This window comes from Pipistrellus hanaki, assembly GCF_964339955.1.
Source record: "Pipistrellus hanaki genome assembly, chromosome: 1".
Classification (NCBI taxonomy): Eukaryota; Metazoa; Chordata; class Mammalia; order Chiroptera; family Vespertilionidae; genus Pipistrellus; species Pipistrellus hanaki.
The window spans coordinates 49432979-49458812 of record NC_140503.1 but is presented as its reverse complement, the minus strand read 5'-3'; the positions used below and the strand labels follow the sequence as shown (position 1 = coordinate 49458812).

At 52.0% G+C, this 25834-nt stretch overlaps 1 protein-coding gene across 2 annotated transcripts in view; it reads left to right on the top strand.

The window, feature by feature from the left end:
• The window catches only part of CGNL1 (cingulin like 1), a 526252-nt gene extending 501238 nt beyond the window's left edge, over positions 1-25014 (top strand). For both annotated transcript variants that reach the window (XM_084875683.1, XM_084875684.1), the window contains exons 11-19: positions 1511-1663; positions 2053-2223; positions 6194-6355; positions 9338-9427; positions 18587-18670; positions 19323-19447; positions 20364-20472; positions 20870-21033; positions 22111-25014. In XM_084875683.1, the coding sequence (XP_084731809.1) occupies positions 1511-1663; positions 2053-2223; positions 6194-6355; positions 9338-9427; positions 18587-18670; positions 19323-19447; positions 20364-20472; positions 20870-21033; positions 22111-22240 (1188 nt within the window). In that variant the 3' untranslated portion in view covers positions 22241-25014. The remainder of the gene's footprint in view (positions 1-1510; positions 1664-2052; positions 2224-6193; positions 6356-9337; positions 9428-18586; positions 18671-19322; positions 19448-20363; positions 20473-20869; positions 21034-22110) is intronic.
• Positions 25015-25834: the final 820 nt, after the last annotated feature.

Below are 25834 nucleotides of genomic sequence, written 5' to 3'. Positions count from 1 at the left end.
TTACCTTTCCTTAGCACCTTCCTTTCCCCCCAACCGCTTTTGTTGACTTTGGATCCCCACAGCAATTAACTCCAGCAGCCGGCTGGGGTGGCTGCCTTTTTGCCTGTAGCCAGAGGGGCAAGGACGCCTCCCAGGTGGCTGTTTGGCCCCAGGTCAGGTGGTTGGCCAGCAGAGCTGTTCGCATGGCCTGCAAACCAGGAGTGCCTGAAGTGATTTGGGAGTGTTTTCAAGATGCCTGAGTTATTGCACGTGACAGCAGCTTGTAAACTGTGAAGCCCTGTAAACACATAAACCATTGGTATGCAGCCTCTGCAGGAACACGGACTGAGCAGGTCCTCAGCGGTACCTGTACTAACCCCCACTCAGCCCTCAGCACCTCCTGACATTCTCAGGATGATCCCGCCCAGGCATGGGTCCTGCTGCCCTATCCTGAGCTGTGTCTCTTCTTGACATCCTCATATTGGTGGTCTCAGCCCTCAGCCATTTATAGAAGCCGCTGTGACCTTCCCAAGATACCTTAGGATTTCATTTTAGAATTGCATGTTTTTTATATAAGGGGCTTCAGTTATGTGAGGGTGTGAGATGAGAGATCCAGGGAAACCTAGGAGAAATGTTGCCCCCAAGATGGTTGCATTTTAACGACTAGTATTTGGGGCTGAGTCACTAGGTAACCATGCGTGCACTTTTCCTGGCTGGTGCCTCTCCTATGTAACACCTCCTGCTTATCAAGTCATCGCCCTGGGGATTGCCACGTTCTTTTTCTGCTGCGGATGAGTCCAACCCTGGGTTCTGATGATTGCGGCTCCCTGTACCCAGGTGGACGCGTGGCCTGTGGACAGTGTTCTCAGTCCTCATAGATTCATTGTTAACGGCAACGGTCACCTGCCCAGCAGAGCAAATTCAAGAACGTAAGGTAAAATGTTGTATATCACAACTTGTAAATTGTCACGTAGGTTTAGGTTGGCCTCATGTATAACCTTTTTAAAAAAATATGCTTTTTTAATTGATTTTTAGGGAGAGAGGAAAGGAGAGGCAGAGGGAGAGAAACATCAATATGAGAGAGAGACATCTATCAGTTGCCTCCCATATGCACCCAAACTAGGGATTGAACCCACATCCTGGGAATGTGCCCTAGCCGAGAATCAAACGTGCAACTTTCAGCCAACTCAGCCGCAACGGCCAGAACTCATATATAACTTTACCCCACTTTTCAAGCTTGAGCAATCAGGTTTTCAGACCCTACCCTGATTCGCCACCCCCTGCAGCCTCGGCCGTTTCGCATCCTTTGTCTGCCTCTACGTGCTTTTGGCCAAGGGCGCTTGGCCCCTGAACTTCAGAAGCAGCAGTATCCGTGTGACTCTGAGAGGGCTTGACTTTGATCCCTTTCCTTATCACCGATGTAACGGGTCTGATTGCTTTGTGGTGCGGTTGTGAAACCCCCTCTGCCGCCTGTTCCTGTGCCTGACCTGGTGGGTTGATGACAACACTGCCCTTTCCCTGCCCTCTGCAGGGAAGTCTGAGTCGGGCCACCCAGGAGCAGAAGCAGTTGTCCGAGAAGCTAAGAGAGGAGGCTGAGCAGAAGGAGCAGTTAAGGAGAATGAAGAACGAAATGGAGAATGAGCGCTGGCACCTTGACAAGACCATTGAGAAACTGCAGAAGGAGGTGAGGGAGCAGGAAGAGGTGAGAGAGTGGAGGGAGGGGAGCACTGGGAGGATAGGGTGTGGGATCCAGGCCTGATGAAAGCTAAGGAACCTGCAGTGATGTGAAAGCACAAACACAGATTCCCTGGAACAGCTCATTGGACTTGTTGAGAATCCCAGACACAGCCAAATAGGTTTAGACTGTGCCAGCCCCTCTGGATTCTGGGCCTAGCTGCTTCCCAGTTAGAGGGGGCTACACCTGGACAGCACATGACTAGGTGCTTTGCAAAGTCTTTGGAGAGGCTGTAAGGGGAAAGAGGAGGAGATGCGACCTGTTCATGGACCCCAAAGCTAGCTCCCTGGCCCCAGATGGAGCATGCAGGTGGGCTCACCCTGTGTCACTTCTTCCAGATGGCTGATATTGTCGAGGTGTCCCGCACATCAACGCTGGAGCTCCAGAACCAGCTGGATGACTACAAGGAGAAAAATCGCAGGGAGCTTGCAGAAATGCAAAGGCAGTTGAAGGAGAAAACCCTAGAGGCAGAAAAGTCCCGTCTGACCGCTTCAAAAATGCAGGAGGAGGTAACGCCAGGCCAGACCAGCTCCTGGTTCTACCTTTATTCAGAGTACCCTTCCAGACTGCACTTCTTCTAGGAAGACTGGGGGTGATTCTTAAGACAACATCCATGCTTGGTTCCTCCGTCTTAAAGCTCTGGATGGTTCCATGGGTAAATGGTTTTCTAAGGCACAACGCACCCAGGGCCTCGGAGGTGAAATTGACATTACTATAACTTGACCATTTCCTTGACGAATCCAAGATTTTCTGCCTAAAAAGATTAGCTGCCATTTATGGAGCACCAGTGGTGTGCCCAGTTGTGTCCAAATGATTCATATATATTAATGTTTTAATTTAGTCCTAGAATTGAATTACTACATGGGATTATAGTAACCATGGTGTTCTTTTTTTCTGCCATTCTTAGAAAATACAGACTTTTGTGGGAGTGGTAGACAAGAGTTTCAGAATAACAATAATGAAGACAAAGAGAAATCTTTAGGAATTTATGAGTATTGGAATTATTAAAACATATTTTTGGTTTTACAGTGAAGAATAATAGAACAAAGTAACCCAACTGTTAGTTCCCTTAAGTCTGGACTTCTAAAGGACTGAGAAACATAAAGGGAATGGTTTTGATTATTTCGATGGAAAGCTGAAGGCTTCGAAATGCGCATACAGTGAATGCTGATTGCTGTCTATGCTTCTCACCAGCTGCATGACCTTGAGCACATTGCCCCAATTTTCTGAGCATCTGTTTGTTGTTCCCTCTTTAAAAATATACAAAACAGTAATGATTTAATAATTAACATGCAGGGCTATATAGCAAAAAGTCTGTATATCCTGAATACTAACATTATTTTTATTTTTTATTCTAAGTCTTATCTTCCCCCCACCACCCCCCCATAAGCAGTTCCAAGAGCACTAAGATTTCACAGGAAAACATGTTTTTCTTTAAAAAACAAACTTTTAACATCTTTGATAATCAAAAAAAAGTAGCCCATGAGTCAGTGTTAAGTGTGTGGGAGAAAATGGATGCTTATCACAGACTTCTAGAACACGTCTGAAAGCATGTCCCCCTGGCGCAGGGTCATAGGCTACAGGAATCCAAGGAAAAACTGAAATTAGCTCATTGACATCACAGTTCTCTTTGGCATTAAAAACTCGTTCCATTCTACAGCAGGTGGGTGGAGGACTCAGATATTCACCAGGATAACAACAAACACCTGGTATGCAGTTTATTTTTTTTAATTAAATGTATTTAATTTATTTTTTATAGAGAGGAAGGGAGAGAGGGAGAGAGTTGATGAGAGAGAAACATCAATCAGCTGCCTCCTGCACAAGCCCTACTGGTACATGCCCTTGACTGGAATCGAACCTGGGACCCTTGGCTCAGTGGATAGAGCATCCACAGGCAGATGTTCTATCCACTGAGCCAAACCAGTTAGGGCTAGTCTGCAGTTATGATTTCACTCGTAGTATCAGAGTGACCCTTGCAAACTGCTTCTGTTGCCCTTCCTTCCCTCCTTCCTTCCTTCCTTCCTTCCTTCCTTCCTTCCTTCCTTCCTTCCTTCTTTCCTTCCTTTTAAAAAAAAAATTTTTTTTTATTGATTTCAGAGAGGAAGGGAGAGGGAGAGAGAAAGAGAAACAATGATGAAAATCATTGATTGGCTGCCTCCTGCATGCCCTGGGGATCGAGCCCACACCCAGGCATGTGCTCTGACCAAGAATTGAACTGTGACCTCCTGGTTCATGGATGGTGCTCAACCACTGGACCACACTGGCCGGGCCCTTCTGTTGCCTTTTCTGCGACTAGTTCTTCTGCTGGAATCTTCATTTTGGAAAGAGCCTTAGTGATGTCCTAGTTGGATAAGGAAACTGAGGTCCAGAGAGGGTAGTTAAGGTCAGATGGAGACCAATGTTGTCTATAAAATGGCCCTAATGAAAAAAAGGATTCCTTGTGATGAAAACAAGATGGTAGATTTTCTCAGGGGTGAAGCCCTATGAGACTGTTTGCATTTGAATGGCAGAAATGGACACCTCATCCTTCTGGAAAGAAATGACAGAACCTCCTGAGTCCAGCTGCTGGGCTCATGGAGTTAAGACAAAAGTGAATTAACAAGTGAAGATCACTCGGGATCCTTAAAAACTCAAACTCAACTCTGTTCACTTATCCCCCCCACCCCCAACTAAGTTAAAAAAAACACACAAAAGCCACAGGGTCCACCCCAGATGCAGTCATACTTCCTTTGTTTTGAGGGAAATAGACATCTTACCCATTTTGCAGCTAGGGAAGTTCTGATGCAGGTAATCTTTAGAGAGTTAAGACAGAATGCATTATTGTTCAGTTTATCTTCTAAGTCTCACTTAACAAAGGGCAGGTTTAATTCTGGGAAGACAGCAGGAGTAGGTTCAACAGTTACTTGCTTACTTGTGATTCCAGGTGCTATACACATGCTCTCGTGCATGTGCTGGTTAAGTGCTCTCAGTATGCAGAGCCCTGGAGATGTCCCAGGCTCATCCTGGTCTGGTGGAGGGATGTACTGGGCGGTGGGATGAAGGGCTGTGCTGAGAGCAGCCAGGAAACGCAGCCTGTCAGTCTTTCTGACTCTCAAACCTGTGTTTTTTTTTTCTGGGATTATTTTTTAATTTTTATTCTCATCACAGCTCTAGGTTGGTTTTAAAATTCTTCCAGTGTTGCAAATTAGGACACTGAGGCATGGAGACATTATATTTTTAAGACGTTTTTGGAGAGATTTCGAATGTTCTAGAGTAACCCTGACCCTAACCCTAACTCTAACCCTAATCTTAACTCTAACCCTAACCCTGATCCATAATCCCTTTTTCATGGGACGCTGTTCCCTTGTGTTTTCACTCACAGTTTCACTTCACAGCTGTCTTTTCTCTCAGTTTCCACCAAAACCAGGGTTTTCACCAGGAGAGGTCTTCATAGAAATGCCCGGTGATCCGTCAGCCACCAAGAAAGGAACAATATCTGAAAGTTTTCCCTCTGATCTTTCTAAACTAGTCTAACCTATTGGGTCCACTGACCCTCCTAAGAACATCTTTTCTGTGAAAATCTCCCCAAGCAATAGTATTCTTTCATGGAGTTTGTCACTGACCCTCATTTACTCCCTGAAGGAAATAACCCCTGGGGTAGTCTCCCTAAGACTGCTTTCAACCTTCTCCAGGAGGGTAGGAAGTTGAGAACAAAATGGGCAGCCTTTGTCCACACAGAGGTTTCAGTAACGCCTGGTGTGTGCACAGGTGGCTGGTCCCTCCCGGGAGATTCCAGGGAAGTGGAAAACCAGGACCATCCCTGTGAATCAAACTCTCTTGTCTGTTGCAGCCTTCAAAGCTGTTAGCTCAGTGCCACCTTGTGGATGAAAGGAGCGCTGTCAGTTATGACCACTGATTTTTCTTCTAGAGAACCATGATTTTCACCTCACTGGTGTATTTATATTACTAGATTTTGTGCAGGCAGGTTGCTTTGGCAGGGGCTGGGGGTCCTTATTTTTGTTTTTATTTCCCCCTAACTTTAAACCTCTACTGAAATAATGCTGATCCAGGCGGGTAATCAGTTATCCCCTGGAAGCCCTTACCTAGCTCAGTGGCTTTCAGAGTTTCTGATTATGACCGAAGGGGAGACATACCTCTTGCATTGCAACGAGTAATACATCCCTACAGGTATGTGAATATTTAGTGCAAGAGTTTCACAAAACATTATTTGTTTGTACTCTACTCTGAGTATTCTTGTATATTTAATTTTAAAATCCTGGCTAACATCTACTATATTAAATTTATAACCCAATGGGTTGCTACCTGTAGCTGGAAAATGTCCCCCCCCCCTTTTTTTTTATTATAGAAGACGAAACTGAGGCCCCAAGGGCAGTGACCTCAGTAGTGGGGCCCACCTGCTCCTCCTTGGGCTCTGCTTGCTCACTGTCAAGGACTCTGTGCCTTGACGTGCCCCAGCTGAGCAGCCCCTTCTCCTTGTAGATGCGCCTGATGGAGGAAGAGTTGCGGGACTCCCAGAGAGCTCAGGATGAGGCGCTCACGAAGAGGCAGCTCCTGGAGCAGACGCTGAAGGACCTGGAGTACGAGCTGGAGGCCAAGAGCCACCTCAAAGACGACCGCGGCAGGCTTGTCAAGCAGATGGAGGTCTGTGGGCCACCTGGGCAGCCAGGGCCTGCGGGGAGCGGGAGGGGGACCTCGGCCTCTGGGGAGTCTGTGCTTTTTATTCTCTCAACCAGCCAGAGGTCAGGAAGGCCGTTTCTTATCTTTTGTATGTGCCCTGACCGGGAATTGAACCCACAACCTTTTTGGTGACCGGGAGGATGCTCCAACCAACTGAGCCACCCGGCCAGGGAAGGAAGGTCATGTCTTGACCTGGGGAATCATAGTTCAAGGCTCCTAGGGCATCAGTGCTGGAAGGAGTGATGGAAGTAATTTAGCCTGGTGTCCTCATTCATTGCTTTGAAGAGGAAGCAAAACAGAACCCCCAGGAGGCTAAGGGCTTTCACACAAGGGAACATAGACAGTTCGTTTTCTGTGTGTTGCATTGGGCTGCGCTGTTGACTACAAAGGAGATGAGACTGCTGCAGATCCGGGGAGGGGCCGAGCGGTGCTGTGAGGCCAGACTTTCTACGTCCTAGGGACACCCAGACCCCTTGCTCTGTTCTTGTCTGCCAATTTTGGCCCATTTCCCCTTGCAGATGACCAACTTGGCCAAAGCTAGCAGCAACCCGGCTCAGTTAACTTTTGCACACACAGTATAAACACAGTCCAAGGCAGGATGTCAGAAAGTGCTCAACGGAGTCACCAGCTGGGGGGGGGTCTGTTCACAGGATGAAAATGCAACACATTAGGAAAGTGAATCAAGTCATAGAATCTAAATAGGAATAGTCTACCAAGAATGGCAGGAAGAAACTTGATATCAGGTCACCTGAATTTATGGAAAAGAATAATCCTTAAGAATAAAATCAACCCAAGCCAGAAAAACCCTCCATTCCCCCTCTCCCCATCCCACATCCCACATCCCAGTGAAATTTGTAGCGGGAGAAAGAGACTTAAACATCCGCTTCAGATCTATGGAAGAAGATAAAATTGTCAAGGTTTTGATGAAGGGCAGAGAGTGCTCAAGGCCACAGAGAGAGCTTAAATTTAAAATCAATGGAATTCCTGATTCAACTTGGCAAATAAATAGAAATAACTTTTAAAACCTCCGGGGCTTAGAGGCAGTTCGTATCTAGGGAGTGATGTTTTGGCCATTAAAGGTTTTATTAGAAGGGTGCTTTTCAGAGGCTGGGAGAACCTGGTTAGTTTTCTAGGGTTGCTCTGTGTTTTGTTGATGTCCTGGTTTTGATTTCATTAGGGGATATCATTTTAAGGCAAGCTCCATGCAAACCAGTTAACTAGGAAGTAGTAATTCTGGGGCCCAAATGATTTGGTTGAAAGCAAGCTAAGGTCTCATCAGGCGGTAGACCAAGAGCCTTTGGTGTAAGGACCCTGGGCCTGGCCCCTTGAGCACCCCGGCTGGGTTCTGTATGGAGCATGTGCGAGGCAGGAAGAGAGCACCGAGAAGAGGCGCTTTCAGCTAAACATTGGGTTGTCAGGTCATCCCTTCTAGAATATTCTGACTAAAACAAACAAAAAGAGCATTGACTTTTGCTAACTCAAGGCCTGCAAGCAATGGCATAGCTAAGCTTTGTTTGCCCCTCTGCGATATTTTAGGTATTTCTCTGTTAATTACAAAATGAATGGCTCTCAAGGGCCTACCCTGAGAGGCACCCTGCAGGGGTATTTCCTCCCCTAAGAGCCAGCTGGCATGCTGTCTTGCGGTGATAATATCTTGCCTGTTCCTTCACTAGCATTTCCGTTAATCCTCAGGACTCAAGAGCGCTCTCAAGAAGAGCTTTTTTGGTAAACTCGGAAACTCAGGTGGTAGGTAGTCTTATGTAAATGTGGCCCTTGTGGGTCTGTGGTTTCCCAGCTTGAGTGAAACTGGCCTCAGAGGGGTTGGCACCACTGCACAAATAGAAGGCTTGGTGCTGAGTCAGCTGTGCTTCCTGAGTTGGGCTTCGGGCCTCTTGGCTCCTGGGAGAGAGCTGTCCAGGATCCCTACAGATTTCCGTCAGTAACAGGGAAGGGATGCATACACGTTCAGTCATTCACACGGATTCTGTGACTTCTCTTTTTGGCACTTAGAGAGGCACCCATAGCTTGCCAGTCAACTTAGACGATGGCAGAGACAGTATTTATGTGCAGATGCCTCGGACTCTTGTGCTTAAAAACTCTCAATGCTGGTTGCCGGGGTGTGTGTGTGTGTGTGTGTGTGTGTATGTGTTCACAACTCTGAGTTAACCCAGACATATGACAAATTGGTTATTGGTAGTAGAAACACATGCATAAAGTCCACATCCCCAGTGTAGGTAGGTGGCTTGTGTAAAAAAAAACCCAAAAAAACCTTCTTTTTTGTATACAAAGATACTTTGCTCTTCTTTTCTCTTAATGCTCAATGATGTTCCATTAGGAGCCAGCAAGGAAGGCAGGAATTACCCTTCTTCTGTGATGGTTCGCTTGGCAGAATGGGCCATACTGTGTTTACGATACTCTGGGCCCGCAGAGCTCTACGTGAGGTTCATTGGAAGCAAGAGGCAGGTGCAGAAAGGCTGTTATAGACTCGACTCCTGCAAGGCTCTTGGGAACCCTGAGCAGGAGGAAGGCAAAACACTGTCGTGAGCTTGGAGTGTTTAGAGGCATTTGCCTTGGATGATATCTCATTTCCCACACGTAGCGTAGATGCCTTAGGCTAAGGTAGATCTTAGCGGTTATTGCTTCATAAGGAGGAAACGGACTTGAAAGAGATGTACATAAATATCCTCGGTGTTTATGTCAGGGTCTGGGGTGATATTTTCCTTCTTTAATGTATTTCCTAACTGCACAATTACATTTTACAACATGAAAGCAGTAAAACACAGATTTAAAAAGACACATTTAAATAGACACATTCTTTCCCAAGCTCTGAGGAAACTCAGCTCTGACGGTGCCCCATGGGGGTTCCTTCCACAGGGTGCTCCTTGCTCCTGACCCAGAGCCAGGTCAGGGTAAGTCAGTGGGCTGTGCTTGTGTCTTCTTTCTCAGGACAAGGTGTCTCAGCTGGAGCTGGAGCTGGAAGAAGAAAGAAATAACTCGGATTTGCTGTCTGAGAGGATCACTCGGAGCAGGGAGCAGGTACTGCGATGGTGGGACGGTGAGGGGGTTGTCCCACATGGAAAAGGAAATGCGGGAGGTCAATCCTGAGGATTCGGCTGGAGGAGGGAAGAAAGCGCATGCCTATGGAAACGGTGGAAGAGTGCTCACTCACAGTCGTCACCATAGGAAGCTACGAGACGGGAGGTGTCATAAGTAAATGGAAGTTTCCCGAGTGGTTGTGGATAACAGCCTCTTAGCCGTCGCAGGCGAAGTGCTTTCAGAGCCGAAGCTCTAAGAGTCATTAGTTCAGCGAGCAATTGTGGGAGATTCAGTAGCTGCACTACGTGAGTGCGATGGGAAATCAATGATATGATGTAGGCTTTTACTTTAAGGACTTTGCACACTAATTGGCGATATATAAACCTATGAGGCATTCACAGCACAATAGCAGTACCTTCCAAGCAAATGCTTTCTGCAGTTTTGAAAGGAGTTTCACTACATTTGATCCTTACAGCAACCCGAGGGGGGGGTGGGGGGGGGTTGGGGGGGGCAGCTGGGCACAGTTCACCCTGTAGGTAATGGAGCTAATTTCCCAAACTACACTTAGTGTAATTGCAATACTTTTAGATTGCGTTTCCATGTTTAACTAAGGCAAAGTTCAGAGTGGTTACGTCACATCCTGGAGACGCAGTATCACCTCACTAGAGCCTGTGGCCACATCCCCACTGCCTGCCCAGAGCACCCGGGAGAGAAAATGTGTGCTCGCTGTGATTTGGAGAACTTCTGTTCGCTCATCTCGTTTACATGATGCCTGAGGGTGCCTGGAGAAACCTCCCATGGGACGCATTTTCGGTGACAACTGAGTAGTGCGCCCTGCTCCTGAGGATGGTGCTGGGGAACCTGGCCAGAGACATTTAGAAAACTCGCCACTTTGATTTGCTTTGGGCTGGTCTTAATTAAACAATGCAAACAACACCTAAAAGCCTTGGGCGACACTGAGTAAAATTTAGGAAAATTATCTGTATAAAGCAGGGGTCTTCAAACTACGGCCCGCGGGCCACATGCAGCCCCCAGGGGAGTCTGATCCTGCCCGTCAGGTTTTTTGGGCAGTGAGCGCAGCCAAGGTGTTACAGTAGGAATTAGTAGTTCATATAGTCCGGCCCTCCAGCTCTCTGAGGGACCGTGATCTGGCCCCGACTTTAAAAAGTTTGAGGACCCCTGGTATAAAGGATTGACATTAAAAAAAAAAAATCTGAACTACAAATTAATTTTTACAAAATCTTCCTTCTCAAAAAAGCACTTTCCTCTGACCTCTCTTACGCATTTCACGTTCACCACCGTCCCCCATCTCAGGCTGACCAAGAACTTCGGGTTCCGATGCTGAGGGACGGTGCCATTCTGAGCTGGTAACTTCAACTCAAGGCTGGAGGGGAGTCACTGGCTTCTTTCCCATCCGCCATTGTTTTCCTGCTGACGGGTTCTTTGCAGTCTAACAAGGTGGTCACACAATGCTGCTCCTGAGCGTGAGGGAAGTTCCACCCATAGGCTCCATCCCCCTCCCCACTGAGCCCAGTGCTGTACTAGCGGCCTTTCCCCTGGGCGGGGTGTGTGTGTGTGTGGCCTCCCTCCAGCCTGAGTGGCAGCACTTTAGAGAAAGACCTTCGTGAAAACCTGAAGGCCAGATGGAGAGCCCAACCGTGACCTTTGCGCCCTAATAGGCTCTTACAAAAATTTTATAAATTTTCTTGCTGGTAGAAAAGCTGTTGTGTTACCCAACCTGACTAAGTAGCCTCATTACCACAGGGCATTTCGGGATCTGCCAAACATTGATGATGAGAGAAGAAGTGGCCATAACTTTGTTTTGCCAGTGCTTCTTGTGACACCTGTGCAAAGAGGAATGGTAGGAAAGCATGCCATCCTGTCAGTAACCAGGCAGTTAAAACAGACTTCCGACCCATGGCCTACACCCGAACAAAACACAGACAAGCTGACCCAGAAGGTGGCTGCCTCCCGTGGTCAGCTGATGGCCCCACCCTCAGAAATCAACCCCGAGGAGCCATTTGCTTTTGGCGCCTGGTCACTGCTCTCCTTGAGCTCTGGAGTCCCAGGGAGCGGAACTGTGCTCTGTGGCCATGGTTGAACATATTCTCACTGAGCCAAGGACCTGAAGTTAAGCGCAGGGAGGATGTTATGGGAACTAACTTGGCTTACCGGGAAGTGCACTGGGCTGTGAGTCAACTCGTCTCTAGCCTGTCCTTGAGGTACTGTGCTTTGTTCGAAGAGATGGTGCATGTCTGAAAAGTGGATCTAACAAGAAAAAGCAATAGATAACTAAATGCCAAGTGAAGGGTTCAGGCAGCTGATGAGGAAAAGACCATCATAACAAAACTGTGGGAGAGTTCCTAGAGGAAGGTGGGCCTGGAGTTATCTTTGAAGAGAGTCTGATTCAGACAAACGAAGAGGAGTGGGAAAGGAATCCTAGAAAGAACGAATGTGAACGAGAATTGGGAGGTAGGGGCACTATGATCAGGGCTCTGGTTTCCTTACAGCAGGGGTCCTCAAACTTTTTAAAGTGGGGGCCAGATCACGGTCCCTCAGAGAGCTGGAGGGCCGGACTATATGAACTACTAATTCCTACTGTAACACCTTGGCTGCGCTCACTGCCCAAAAAACCTGGCGGGCCGGATCAGACTCCTCTGCGGGCCGCATGTGGCCCGCGGGCCGTAGTTTGAAGACCCCTGCCTTACAGGATTGACAGGACAGGTAGGTTGAGAGTTTTGAATGGACTCTATGCTGACAGCACCAGGGACCACAGTAGGTCATTGGACAGAACAATGAAGCATACACAGTGATCTGTGAGATTACTGTAGCCGGGGTGGGGGTAAGGACAGGAGAAGGGGAGACCTGGAGGAACCTCACCTGGGCTGTTCTTAGGGAGAGAGCACAGGAAAGGCAGTGTGAGATCAGACATTCTATTCTTTTCACGTTGTCCTCCTCTTTCTCCTGTGTACTAGTATATCTGGTGCTCAGTACATGCTGCCACATTTTTTCTGAATTTCCAGCCTTCCTGAGGCCATTATTTCCCCAATGTGCTTAGGATATTATTGTTCAAACTGATGGATTCAGGGAATCCTAACTGAGAGACAAGTTTTTCAAACTTTTGCATGTCCGGGTTTTGTTTTCAAATCTGACTAGCATGAAGGATGAATTTGGATTTGGATTTGGTGAAATGATTTCTTTTACAAAACAAAGGTGAGTATTTGTTTTCTCACCCAAATACAGTTTTACCTTATACAGGGTGTGTGTGTGGAGGGGGGGGGGGGGGGGCAGGGGGAGGGAATGTTTCTGATTGACTTAACTTTGAAGGAAAATTTAATTAAATAGAGGTATTTTACTGGATTTGCTCTGTTTAAATCTAGATAATCCTTTTTTTCTCTTCTTCCTCCAAAGCCATTTTGACAGATACCACCTTACTGAGCACTCCTAGGTGCTCGGTGCTGTTCCAGGGCCTTGCGTTGGCTTTCAAAAGCCTGAGGGCCAAGGGACTGCCTGGGGTCACACAGCATGACTCCAAAGCCCACTGTCCCCCCCTTCCCCCCCAGTTCCCATCGTCCCAGCACCAGACTGTAAGAGTAACCTCCCCCAATACATGTGGGGTCTCTGTTCCCAAGTTAAAAACCACGCCATGCTGTCTCTCCATATGGCTGAGGATTTCCGTTCACCTGTTCCTCTCCTCTCTCCTCACGAGTCCAGGACCCAGGTGGCAGAAGGAGGCCCTGCTTGGTGTGCTTTAAGTGAGTGCTCTGTCCTAGCTCCTGGGCACTGCTGTGTTGTCGCTGGTGGCTGAGTGCAGGCAGGGAGCAGGGAGCTGGGCCTGAACGGAGAGCCGTTCGCTGGGCCGCAGAGCAAAGACGACCCAGCCCAGTGGGAAGAAGATTCCTCCCGCCCAGGCAGCTGGCAGGCGGGATGAAACATGCCAACCTGAGAGCTTCCGGGGGCTGCCCAGTGCCGGCCCCTCCTGCTCCTTAGTCTGCACCTGGGGGTGCAGCCACCAGGGTAGGGGACTGGGAAATGGGGCTCCATCCAGGCAGTCAGTGAGTGAGAGATCCAAACGGGATTTCTTTCTTCTTTTCATTAAAAGAATCCTAATCTCAGAACCGCCTCCCGTGATATCAGCTGTTCAAAACCCCAGTGTTAACAGTTGGTTTTGGGTCAGTGATCGTTTTTCCTTTCTTGTGACTGAGTATCATTTTAATGCCAGCGAGGAGGGCAGGCTCACCCGCCCCTCTCCCGCCCGATGGCGAACACAGGCAATGGGGTTGGATATTGTTATTAGCGATCATAAATACCTCTGGCTTCTCATTAACCCAGAGGGCAGCTGCTGCCAATCCCGAGAGCTGGCTCAGGTCACCGGTGCCTCCGACCCAAAGCCCACTGGCAAGCGATGCTGTTGCTCTGATCCCCGGGCTCAGGGGTCAGCACTCGCTCAGCCCAGCTGTGATGAGCGGCTGCCTCCCGCTCCGTTCTGGTTTTAATTTGACGGGAAGGTTTTCATTTGGCCTATTTAATGCAGCTGGTGGGTAAACAGCACGTGAGGCGCTGAGCTTACTTAAAACTGTTTTCCCAGCCTCAGAGTCACTTCCCCGTCCCAAAGGAGGAAGCTGGAGGCTGCTGTTGTCTTGCCTCGTGGGCTCCGGAGGTTTGGAATAGTCCCAGCTCCTCAGGCCACTCCCCGGGGGCCCGGGACCTGGCCTGCGCTCCAGCCCATTCATCCTCGGGAACATTACCCATAACATCACATGACGTGCCTTGTGCAAGGCTCCGCACGGCAGGTTTATTTTAGAATTTAGTGCCGGGCTGTCCTCGGCGAAGAGCTGCAGGAAGCCTATCGTGTTTGCCAAAAACCTGGGTTTCCAAAGGACTCAAGAGAAATGGGCTGCCTGGTTCTAGTAACTGTTAGGTTTTATGGCTACACATGTGTTCCTTCCTCTTCCACACTCTGATCTGCTTGATCCTTCCATTTTAATGGCCATCGTTGAGGGGCTGAGTGGAGAGAAATAGCTATTGTTTGGTTTGTGCTTTTCCTGGGAGAGGCACCCTCTGCCTGGGGCTCTCCGGGGGGAAGGGGCGGGGGTCTGGAACCCGGGGAGGCCTCCCTGATGCTGCTCCCCCAGGCTCCTCTCCCCCGGAGGCCCGCTTCCTGGCAGGTCCAGAGCTTTCAGTGCAGGCCACTGAGGGAGGGAGCAAGACCTGGCCAGGGGTTTGACCTCACAGGGTTTTCCCTGAGCCCCACGTGGGCCCAGTGCTGCGTGCCTGCTCGGCGATCCTCGAGTCCCTCCTCCTAGACACGACTTCCTCCGGGGCTCCGGGCTCCTAAGCCCTCGCCAGAGCTCCCCCTCTTTGTAGGGGCTGCTCTTCCTGAGAGCCCTGGGCCTACAGGTTTGCTGATAGGAAGGAAAGGAACAGAGGACTTTCAGCCAGAAATCCCGGACTAGAATCCCAGGTTAGACCTCCACGGATTCCGAGCCTCTCGGAGAGGGCGGGAGGACTAATGGGCTCCCAGCAGGCACTCCCAGTCGCTCAGCGCTGTCTCCAGGGCCTCTTCCTTTTCCTCCTTCCCTCCGCGGTCCTGGCCCCGGGCTGGAGCACAGCTGCAGAAGTCACCCGACCCCCAGAAGCAGATGCTGTACAGCTGCAGCCAGACCCTTGCCTCTGTGCTGCCGGCCTTTTATGGTCTCTTGGCGTTTTGTGGCCTCACATCCCATAGCAAAGAGATTTCTAAATGTCTTTCTCTCTCTCCAGGCCTCCAGGTCTTCCTTCACTTTTGGGAAAATAACCTCCCACTTCCTTCTTTCCTCTCTTTCCCCTTTCTCCCTTCCTCCCTCTGAGACAGAGGAGCCTGCCTCCTCCTTCCCCACAAAACCCTACATGCAGGGCATCTCCCCTACCACCCCCTCTGTGCCTCACAGCCCTCTGGTTGAGGCTGTCATCCTGTCACCCCACGGGGGTTCCAGAGGGAGGCGTTCTTCCTGCCCAGCGCCTCCCCAGCCCCTGCAGCCTGGCTCCCTCTGTGCCCGCCTCCCAGAGCCAACTTCTTGCCGAACCAGGTGCTTCCTTCCCTGCTCCTTCTGCCTGACCTACTCAGGCCTCGCCCCTCTCCGCTTTTGGGACAGGACAGCATCCTGGTTTTCTGTCTCCCCTACCAGGCAGGGCTCTGGATCCCCCTCATTCTTCATGTGTTCTCCTTGGTGAGCTCTTCTGTCCTGTGGCTTCATGTGGCACCACCCCGTCTCCACACCTGCACCTGCAGCCGCTCCTGGACCCTCAGGGTGATGGGGACAGCGACTTACCTACCTCCTGGGAGCTGGTTCCATGGGTAACACTGTCACACTGCTCTGCACCTGCTTTAGTAGGTGCAGGAGAGGTGTTCGCTGCTGACACCTGTTGTGTGGGTCCCGTGTGACGGCCCCTGTCTACCTCCCCCTTCTCTCTCTCTCTCTCTCTCTCTCTCTCTTTGACATTTTTTTCTTTAATTTCTTTATTGATTAAGGTATTGCATATTTGTCCTCAACGCCCATTCCAATCCGCACTCATGCCCCCACTCGCCTATTGTCCTTGACCACTGGTTAGGCCCATATGTATACACACGAGTCCTTAGGTTGATCTCTCCCTTTTATCCCCACCCTCCCTCTGAGGTCCAACAGTCTGACCCATGGCTCCTTATCTCTGAGTCTGTTCTTGTTCATTAGTCTATGTTGTTCACCATCCCCCTGATCTCTTAACCTGCACCCTGATGCCGCCATGACAACTCGGTCCTTCCAACTCTTCCAGCAGCCCGTCCTCTCTCTGACCTCCTGCTCCTTCTCATTGGGGTCCCCGTTTGGAAAGCTGTAGTTCCTCTCCTGCCCCCTTCCCCACCCGGCCTGACACAGGCACTCATTAGGTCCCAGGTAGGGTCCTTTCTCTGGAGAATTTCCTGGCCTTCTGTGTCTGGCTTGTGGCCACTGCTGTGCACCCTGCCCATCTCCCTGTCCTTCCATTGCAGTAACACTGACCAGGACGAGTCCGTGCGTCCCCCACGAGGCTGTAATGCGGGTGGGTGCTCCGTCGGGCTTTTTGTCCCCGTGTCCCAGGGCTGATAGTATGGTCTGAGCAAACAGACGCACCCACCCATCCTTCCCGGCCACCCCGGTGCCGGCACACACATGGGTGCTCACAAGCACACTCCCCTCTCACCTCTCCAGAATGTGTGGAGAGCCTGCGGATGGAGGAGGGGGCCCCTGGCTTCCTCGGAAGGGGAGCTGCCAGCACCCCAAAAAGGGGAGGATGCAGCGTGTGCTTTCCCTGTTGTAGGCCAGCTCCAAGGCTTCCCGTTCCGTTTGTTGTTTTGGGAACTGGAAGTCCGCCTCCCAGAGGAGAGAGGACCAAGGTCACAGCGAGGGGAGGGAAGCTAGGCCGTCGCGGTGAAAGTTTCACTGTGTCCTCTGCGAGGCCCGGCCTGCGCCCAGGGGTGTGAACAGAGCACTCTCCCCGGGGGGGGGGGGGGGGGGGGGGGCGCGTCACGGTCCCGTGGCCCAGCCACGTGTGGTGTCATCGGCTGGCTCAGCCACGCTCGGAGTGGGGCTGTGCGCCCGCATTCGTCACCGTGACTTTGTGCTCATACGGCAATTGTAGGCGCCCTCCCTCCCGCACCCCCCCCCCCCCCCACCATGTGACTCCGAGGGCTCTGGGCCAGGAGGAGGGGGAACGGGCCGCTCGTGAGTGTTACCTGCTCTGCCCGCTGACCCCTGGCGTGGCTGGCGTTGTTCCCTGGTGTGCACAGGCCGGGGGGGGCTGCCTGCCTCCCCAAGTCTTGGGTTTTATGTGGCAGCTGTAGTTGAGGCCCTTTCACTGAGTTGGTCTAGAGCAGTGGTCAGCAAACCGTGGCTCGCGAGCCACATGCGCTCGTTGGCTCCTCTGGTGGACAGCCCTGGAACAGGTCTGGGGCCCCCCTCTGATGGACAGCCCTGGGAGCAGCTCTGGGGCTGCTGCCTATGACTCACTTTGCTTTGCAGCTAAAGCCCCCCGGGGGTGAGGAACAGAGGTGCAGGATGTCCAGGCAGGCGACAGATGTCTTTCTTGACTTCGCCCGGCGAGGCTCCTTTCCTGCTAACAGAGAAGAAATCCGAAGTAGCGGTGGCCTTTGCCAGCTCACCTGGAGCTGCCCTGTGCAGTTGCTGAAGAGGGGGGCAGTCTCGCCGCGTTTGAGTGTGCTGACTGTGGAAGCCTCTCTGTGGCTTGAGCTTGTAAGACAGCACTCGGGGCTCCGGGAACACCGGCTCCGCCTGCTACCAGCTGTGCAGTTTCCGGGCAGGTTGGGTGACTGTCTTGTCTCGGTTTGCCTGGGATGGTCCCAGCCTTAGCCTTGGAGTCCTGTGTGCTGAGCACATGTTGGTCCTGGGCAAGCCGGGATGGCTGGTCACAACACAACTTGAATGACGTTTCCAAGCACTGACGCCCCTGGCAGAGACGGTATTGCCTGTTTCTTAGGCTTATCCCGGATGTAACAGGACAGTGTGTGTGGAGTGCTCGGCGGGTGTCTCCTGCTGTCATACAGGGCCCAGAACCACAGAAGTTTGTTGTCTGGGTTCTGGAGGCTGAGGTCTGAAATCAGTGTCCATAGGGCCGTGCTCCCTCTGAGCCCCTGCTGGCTGCTCCCTGGCTTCTGGGAGTTTGCTGGCAGTCTCTGTTCTTGGACGTGTTGACGCCTCATTGTAATTCTCCGTCTTCCCATGGCGCTCCTCCTGCACCTCTGTCTCTGCTTCCAAATGTCCTCTTTCATAAGGACCCGCCATTCCATTAGGGCCCACTTCGTTTTTACTTGGTTACCTCTGTAAAGACCCCGTTTGAAAGGAGGCCACATCTGAGGCACCGGAAGTGGGGGTCAGGACTTTACTGTGTCTTTTGGGGGGCACAGTGTGACTCATAGCAGCGGGGCTAGCGATGGACTGTCATTGCTGTGTGTATCATTTTCTTCACAATCATCGAGAAACAAGAACGTGAGAAACAGCTCCTGCACCCAGGAAGGGAAAAGGCAGGAGGCCCCTTCATGCCACAAAGAGGAGCTGGCTGGGATTGCAGTTCCATGAGTGAGCCGTCTCAGTGCACAGGCTCTGGGCACAGCCCCTCTGACCCCCGGCTTTTGCTGTTTCGGTGCAGATGGAGCAGATGAGGAACGAGCTACTTCAGGAGAGAGCTGTGAGGCAAGACTTGGAGTGTGACAAGATTTCCCTGGAGAGACAGGTGAGGGCCGCCTGCCCCGTGAGCCCTCCCCCCACCCCTCCTTTGCATGCAGAGATATCAGGGGCCAACCTTGCCCAAGAGAGGTATTTCTAAAAGCATTTCCAGCGAGAATTTTCTCAGTAAATATTAAATGTGCTTGGAAGTTTACAGGTGGGGGAGGTGGAATTGCAAGTGTTTTCTGGATGCTAAAACAGGCTAAATTCTAAGGTAAAGGAAAAATAAAGCACTTGTGTTACCAAACACACAAGCTGCTAACCAAGCTTACTTACTCGTTATCTCTTTCACATGCTGTTCATGTAAGTTCTCCACGGAATATGACGTGTGATATTGGGGAAGGGGCCTATTTCTCCTGCCAATAGGTTTATGAGAGGCCAAGGTCCTTTGTCTGATAGGAGTCCTAGGCCATAGCAAAGATTTCACTCGGGCTTATAAGCGAATGTGACAGAATCTCTCCTTTTGGCCTGCCAGGACTGGGGTGCAAAGCCATTCCCTGGAAACACTCCTGGCTCCCCAGGTCCCCCCGGGCCACCCACCCTGGTGGGGGAAGCGGGCTCATCGCAGTCATTGACCGAATGCTGGCTCCCCCCGTGATCTGCTCTGCAGAGTGTGAGGTGGACACACAGCCCCTCACTGTCTCCCTGTCTGATTCCAGAACAAAGACCTAAAGAGCCGGATTATGCACCTGGAAGGCTCCTACCGGTCCAGCAAAGAGGGGCTGGTGGTGCAGTTGGAGGCCAGGATCGCAGAGCTGGAGGACCGCCTGGAGAGCGAGGAGAGGTGAGCCTGCCCCGCTGTGGTGCGAGGCCTGGCGGGTGGGGGCCAGCACATCGCAGAGTGCTTTGCCTTTGCATCTTCCCGGAGGCCTTCGTGTGAGGAAGGCAGAGCAAGCACAGCCTTGCTGTTATTATTCCCACTTGACAGATGAGAAAACTGAGACCCATTCAAGGAAGTACTTGAGAAAGGTAGCCTGAACATTGGTCTAAAACTTAGGACTCCTGCTCTTAGTCCATAGCATTTTCTCTGTTCCTTGCTGCTTATTTTCCTCATAAATTACAGAGTTTGAGCCAGAGGCATGGGGGCTGGCTCTGCTCTGAGGGCCAGTGTATTCACTCAGCTTAGCAAAGGCCGAGCGGCCATCTGTCAGAGGTGGCAGGTCATCCCACAGTGGGTGGGAGGAACATGGGACCAGGCGACCACACCTTTCCAGAACCATGATTCTTTGCAGCTAGTTCTCCCTTTGCAGTCCAAGGACCAGCACCAGGTTGAACTTGACCAGCCTCAGTTCTTGCTTGTGGCCCCTCTCCTTCTGGGAGGGGTGTGGATATGACATTTCACATTCTTTATTAGCAGTAGGAATTCTGGAGGCTGGGCTGGAGCAGCCTATAGTCGTAGCCTGACCTCTGTCTTACAAAGTAAAGCTCAGGACAGGAGGATCCCAGGGCAGGTCTAGTCCCAGCTCAGCCCCTCGCTGGCTCTGCAGCCTGAGGCAGGTCACTCCCCTTCTTAGAGGCCCTGTGTTCTCATCTGTCCGATGACCAGCCCTTTCCTCCTGCAGTCAAGAGTGTCTCTGACCCTCAGCCCTGAGTGGACCAGGCAGCTCTGGCTGGGGCTCGCCCTCCTGCACAGCCTGGGCCGGGCCTCCGGTGGGGCTGGCCTGAGAGAGCCCTCCGTTTTGCTTCCCCCATCCTTCCAGGGACCGGAACAGCCTCCAGCTCAGCAACCGCCGGCTGGAGCGGAAGGTGAAGGAGCTGGTGATGCAGGTGGACGATGAGCACCTGTCGCTGACTGACCAGAAGGACCAGGTGAGGGGCCCTCTGCAAGTTCATTTCCGATGAGCCTGCACGTCCCAGGCTGGGAAGCCAGAGGGCAGTGAGGCCTCTGTGGATGGCGAGGGAACTGTGGTGGACTGATCCCTGTCTTTCCATGCCGCCCCGTTCCCCATAGAATGGGGCCTCTCTGGGCTGCTTTAGTGAAGGTCTCCGCCAGCTTCAAACCCCGAGCTTGACTTGTAGAACGCGATTGGTCTGTCACAGAGCTTATCTCCACTTTCCCATGAGACTGGTTGGACCCCCCGCCCCGCCCCGCATGTCGTGGTTGCCTAGAGAGGTGGCTGGACCGCTGGCCTGTCCACGCTGGGCTCTTGTCCATCCAGCCGGGCTGGTGAGCAGCAGCACTGATATGCCCTCTCTCCCTATGCAGCTGAGCTTGCGCTTGAAAGCAATGAAGCGCCAGGTGGAGGAGGCCGAGGAGGAAATCGACAGGCTCGAGAGCTCTAAGAAGAAGCTGCAGAGGGAGCTGGAGGAGCAGATGGACGTGAATGAGCAGCTGCAGGGGCAGCTCAACAATCTGAAGAAGAACATAAGGTGGGCAAGTGCGGAGACCCCACAGGGACATTTGGAGAGAGCTCAGTGCTTTTAGGCCAAACTCACTCCTATTGCTTCAAGCCGGTTTCCTGTCGCCTTTCGGTGTCATCCCACCCTACAGACGAGAGTGCCTGTGCCCACTGCAGTCTCCCCACATGCTCAGTAGGGTCTCACATAGGTCATCCCCAGACCAATGCCCCAATGCCAGCCAGGCAGATACTGTCCCTGTTGTCCAACAGGGAAGCTGAGGCTTAGAGCAAGTAACACTAACTCCCACCGCCACGGAGGGGGCAGCTCCTCGGTCAGCCCTTAGCACTCCTATGTACACGTAACTTTGGGAGAAATAGGGTCAAGTTTTGGGGTGCATCCTCATGAGGACTAGGATATCCCTGGTTGCAGGAGAGAATTGCCTCTGCAGCCCCACTTCCGTGGTCTGAAGGGGATTGGGTGGCGGGTCGCGTTCCCTGCAGGGTCACTGCTTTGGGCATTGGGGTTGGGGTGGGTTAGGTTTACGGCCCCCCCCCCTCTCCCCCCCCCCACCCCCATGGAGTGGAGCTTTCTCAGAGGCTGACTGTGCTGGTGGCACGGGGAGTTCTTTGATAACGGACAGAAGATTCCAGCCCCTGGAGAATCCCATCCACAGGGCTTGTCCAGCGAGAACTCGGCCCCAGAGCCAGCATTACAGGACAGCATTTAAGGGGGCACAAAAATCTCAGTAATCAAGAGAGATAATATTAAATGCGATATATATTTTTTTAATGCAAAAAACAAAACAAACCTCCATTGGATAAGATATCAAAAATTTAAGATGGGATCAATAATAGCACCTGATGAGCCACATTGGAGCTTGAGACAAAAGGGAAACTCAGCACTACTGACCTTGTCCCTGCCCCACCCACCCAGCCAGCCAGTGGCTTCTGTGCTGAGAGCTGGGCGTTGGCTCCCTGTTGGTGGAGGTAAATTCACGTGCCGCTCAGTGGGGTGGAGAGGCAGGAACCCAGCCCCTCAGCCCCTTCCTCCGTCTCCAGATCGGGGTGGGCCCCAGGGCCGGGACTCACGACCTCCCTGTCCCCGCAGACTGAAGAAGCTGCCCAGTAAAGTGCTGGACGACATGGACGACGACGACGACCTCAGCACCGACGGGGGGAGCCTCTACGAGGCGCCGCTGAGCTACACCTTCCCCAAGGATGCCAGCAGCCAGCTCTGAGCCCACTTCCGGGCGGTGGAGGGGGCTCACGTGGCCGTGCTCCCGCCCAGGGACCCTCAGCCGCCGCAGCAGGAGGCCGGGGAGGCCGCACCCGTCCTCCGGAGTGGAGACCTTCGCTGCCTCTTCCCATAACCTGCGATTCCTCCGCGCTCTGCTCCGTTCAGGGGTGTGTGAGCGAACTTGGCTCTCCCGTCTTAGGGAGCTATGGCAGGGTAGTGGCTGAGACACCTGAGGCCCGGCAGCCACCGCCCGCTGGGGTGCTCTGGAAATATAATTTGTCAGCCCAAGTCCCCTCTGTACCGCTGTCCGCATTGCTGCTCCTGCCCCCTGCCCTCCCCCCGCCAGGAGAAAGCGTCCACATGCTGGTTACTGTTCAGTAGCCGCTGTGCGCGGTGGGAAGTGATGCTCGGGCTGTACATATTTTAAAGCAACTTCCCATGAGCGCTGCTGTTCCGTTCCGGGATGTGACAGAGGCTTCCCGGGGGCTTGTCTGTCGGGTTCACACATCTGTATTGAGTATTATTTTTTAAAATGTGAAGCTACTAGATTCTAAGTATTGAGGAGCAGAGGCACGAGAGAGAAGGAAGAATGAAGACCACGTGGACATCAGAGCTGGAGAAAAGGCATCGGCCTGCTGTTAAGGGACCGTGAACCCTGAGAAGAGACACTTAGGGTCTCCGTACACAACTTCCTGATGGAGGAGCGAGTCAGGGGGTCACTTGTGTCCGTGGCCTCGGTGGTTCATTTTGTCTGGAACCTTGTGATTTCTGAACCGGGCTGAGACTGGTTCCCAGGCACCACTTCTTGGGGAGATGTGCAAGTAGGGCTTCTGACAGGTGATGTGGTTCTGGAACTTGGGGCCGGCCTGTCATTTCTCATTGGTCCTCTTCTCCCTCCTCTGACAGCAGGCCTCTGCGTTGGGCTCTCCGGTCCTTGGGCAGGGTGGTTGCTGGATGGGGAAGAGGGGAGGATATGGGTCGAGGCTCGTGGACTTAGGGGCCAGGAAGAGGCAGGAGGTATCCAGTAAGGTCACAAGGAAAGGGGGAAGGGAGGAGAGAGAAGCAGGTGTGTGTGGGTTTGGGTGGGAAGGAAGAAGTCCTTGAAAGCTGGGGGATGTGTAGACAGGAGGTGGATTGAGCAGGATCTCAGGTTTATGTCAGGAAAGGGAGGAAAGAAGCTGAAATCAGGTAGAGGTGTGTCTGAGCAAACAGGGAGGCTCTTTCCAACTTCCTGGGGCAGAGGGACATCCGCCAGCACCAGGCACGGAGTGACTGCCATTGGGTGCCGTCTGGGCCAGGCCACATTGCAGGGACAGAATTATAGGGAGCAAGCATGGCACTGGGAGGGTGCAGGGTATCCCGTCCTTCCTCCTGGCCATCCTGGTGTCTCCTCCCAGTGTGCCAGTCCCCAGGCACACCAGAGGCCAGGGCCATCACAGCTGGGCCATCACAGTCAGGGTCGGGGGAAGGACCCTGCGAGTCGTGGCCATGGGTGGGGCAGAGATGGCAGTGTTTATCTGCTTCAGAGGCCCACGCATCCAAGAGATGGGAGGCCTGTGCATGGAGAGCTCTGTGACGGCTGCCATGGGGGGAAGCCTGGTTTAAGGGCATGCGTTAACGCTACACACACACACACACACACACACACACACACATACACACTCACACACATACACACTCACACACACGCACGCACGCACACACACACATACACACTCACACACACACACACACACACACACACACACACGTGAGGCCCCTGGAACAGGAGAGCCAAGCCTTCCGCCACCTCTGGTTTGGGCTGTGGAGAAATTCCTCCCTTTAGCAATTGATTCATTTACAAATATTTATTGGGCATCTACAATGTGTCAGGCCTGGTCCTGGGCACTGGGAATAAAACAGTAAGTAAAATGGATCAAAATCCCACTCCTACCGGAGCACAGTCAGGGGAGAGGGGGTGATAGACAGCAGACACACAAACGGACACAGGGGCCGAGCCCTCCGTACCCAGCCTGGATCCCGCTGTCCTCTCGGGATGCACCAAGCCTGCAGGTGGTCAACTGGCTCTCGGGATCTCCAGGGTTCCTTCCACCCTCAGCAGGTCCCTGATTCCCCCGCTGCTCCCACCATGCTGAGGTATTTGCCAAGAGGCTGCCTGGTAATGCCTCAGCCCACTCGTAGCTGAGGCTGGGCGGTGAGAAAGCTCTGAGGCCCAGGAGCTGAGGGAGCCAGTGAGTGTCCGTCTTGGTTGGTGAGGAAGTCCCTGCCCCTCACGTTGGCCACTTCCTTCTGGTTCCCATGGGCTGGCTGCGAGAATGAGGACCAGAGCTCACCATTCAGAAGACTTGCATCCTTATCTAAGAAATGGGCTGTTTTACATGCTACATGTGCCCTTCTACACGGTGTTGGAGCCGGCAGTGAGCTGGGTGCCTGGGGGTGGGGGGTGGGGGGGTGAGTATTGAGGTGGGGGGAGTGGGTACTGGCCTGGACGTTAAAAGGGGTATTTCCAAATCTCAGTTTATCTTGCCCTGGTGATCCCGATGGGGCACATGCCTGCAGAGCCCCAGATTCCCAGAATAAATGAGGACCAGAGCCCAGACCTTCCCAGCTCTGGCAAGCTCTCATCTTTTGATTTTATTATATACACATGATTTTTGTTTGTTGTTTTAAGGACTAACCCTACTCAAGAATATTTTCTTTAGCTAGCTTGAAAACAAAATATATTTTATTTAATAAACAAATACGTGGCCAAATGCAATGCCGAGGAGACAATCACCCTATATCTTTATCATTGTTTTCCTGCTTCTGAGAGTCATTCGACAACGCCGGTCGGCTCCTTCCGTTGGGTTTCCGCACTCTTTGGTTTGATTGCTGAGGTGTGTCATGGGAAGAGATGTTCTGACGTAGCTGCCTCATGTAAGTGAACTCCTGGATCAAGCAAGATTGCCTTTCAATAAACTGTATCACCCGACAGGAATCTCAGCGCTCCCATTATTTGGACTTCCTTGTTTTCTCCAGAGCGAGGCTCTGTGTCTGCCAAGAAACGGCCGCAGTGAATGGCTGGAAGCTGCTCCAGGAAGTGAAGTACGGTGGCATTCCGGCCTGAGAGCCGTTTCTGAAGCAGAAGGGTGGGCGTGGGTCAGGGTGAACTGAGAGAGTGAGTGTGCCTGGGTGCCTGTGATGTGCTGAGAAGTTCAAACTGCCCATTTCCAGCAAACGGGGAAGTGTGTTCATAACTGAGAATAAAGAGGCGGCTCCTGTTGACTCCTTGTTCCTAAACTAAACTTGTTCTCTTGTCATCAGTTTGCACAGAATCTCTCACTTTTTTTGTTTTTGTTTTGTTAATCCTCACCTAAGGATATTACCCTCACCCCATTGACCATTGACTTTTAGAGAGGGGGGGGAGAGAGAGAGACATCAATTTGAGAGAGAGATTGATTGGTTGCCTCCCACATGCATGAACCTGCAAAGCTTCAGTGCGGGCCAGTGCTCTAACCACTGAGCACGCTGCCTGGAGCTGCACATATTCTCTCTTGATTTATAGCAGGCTGACAGCAGGTACCATGGTCTCCCATTTTATAGGAAATGAAACAAC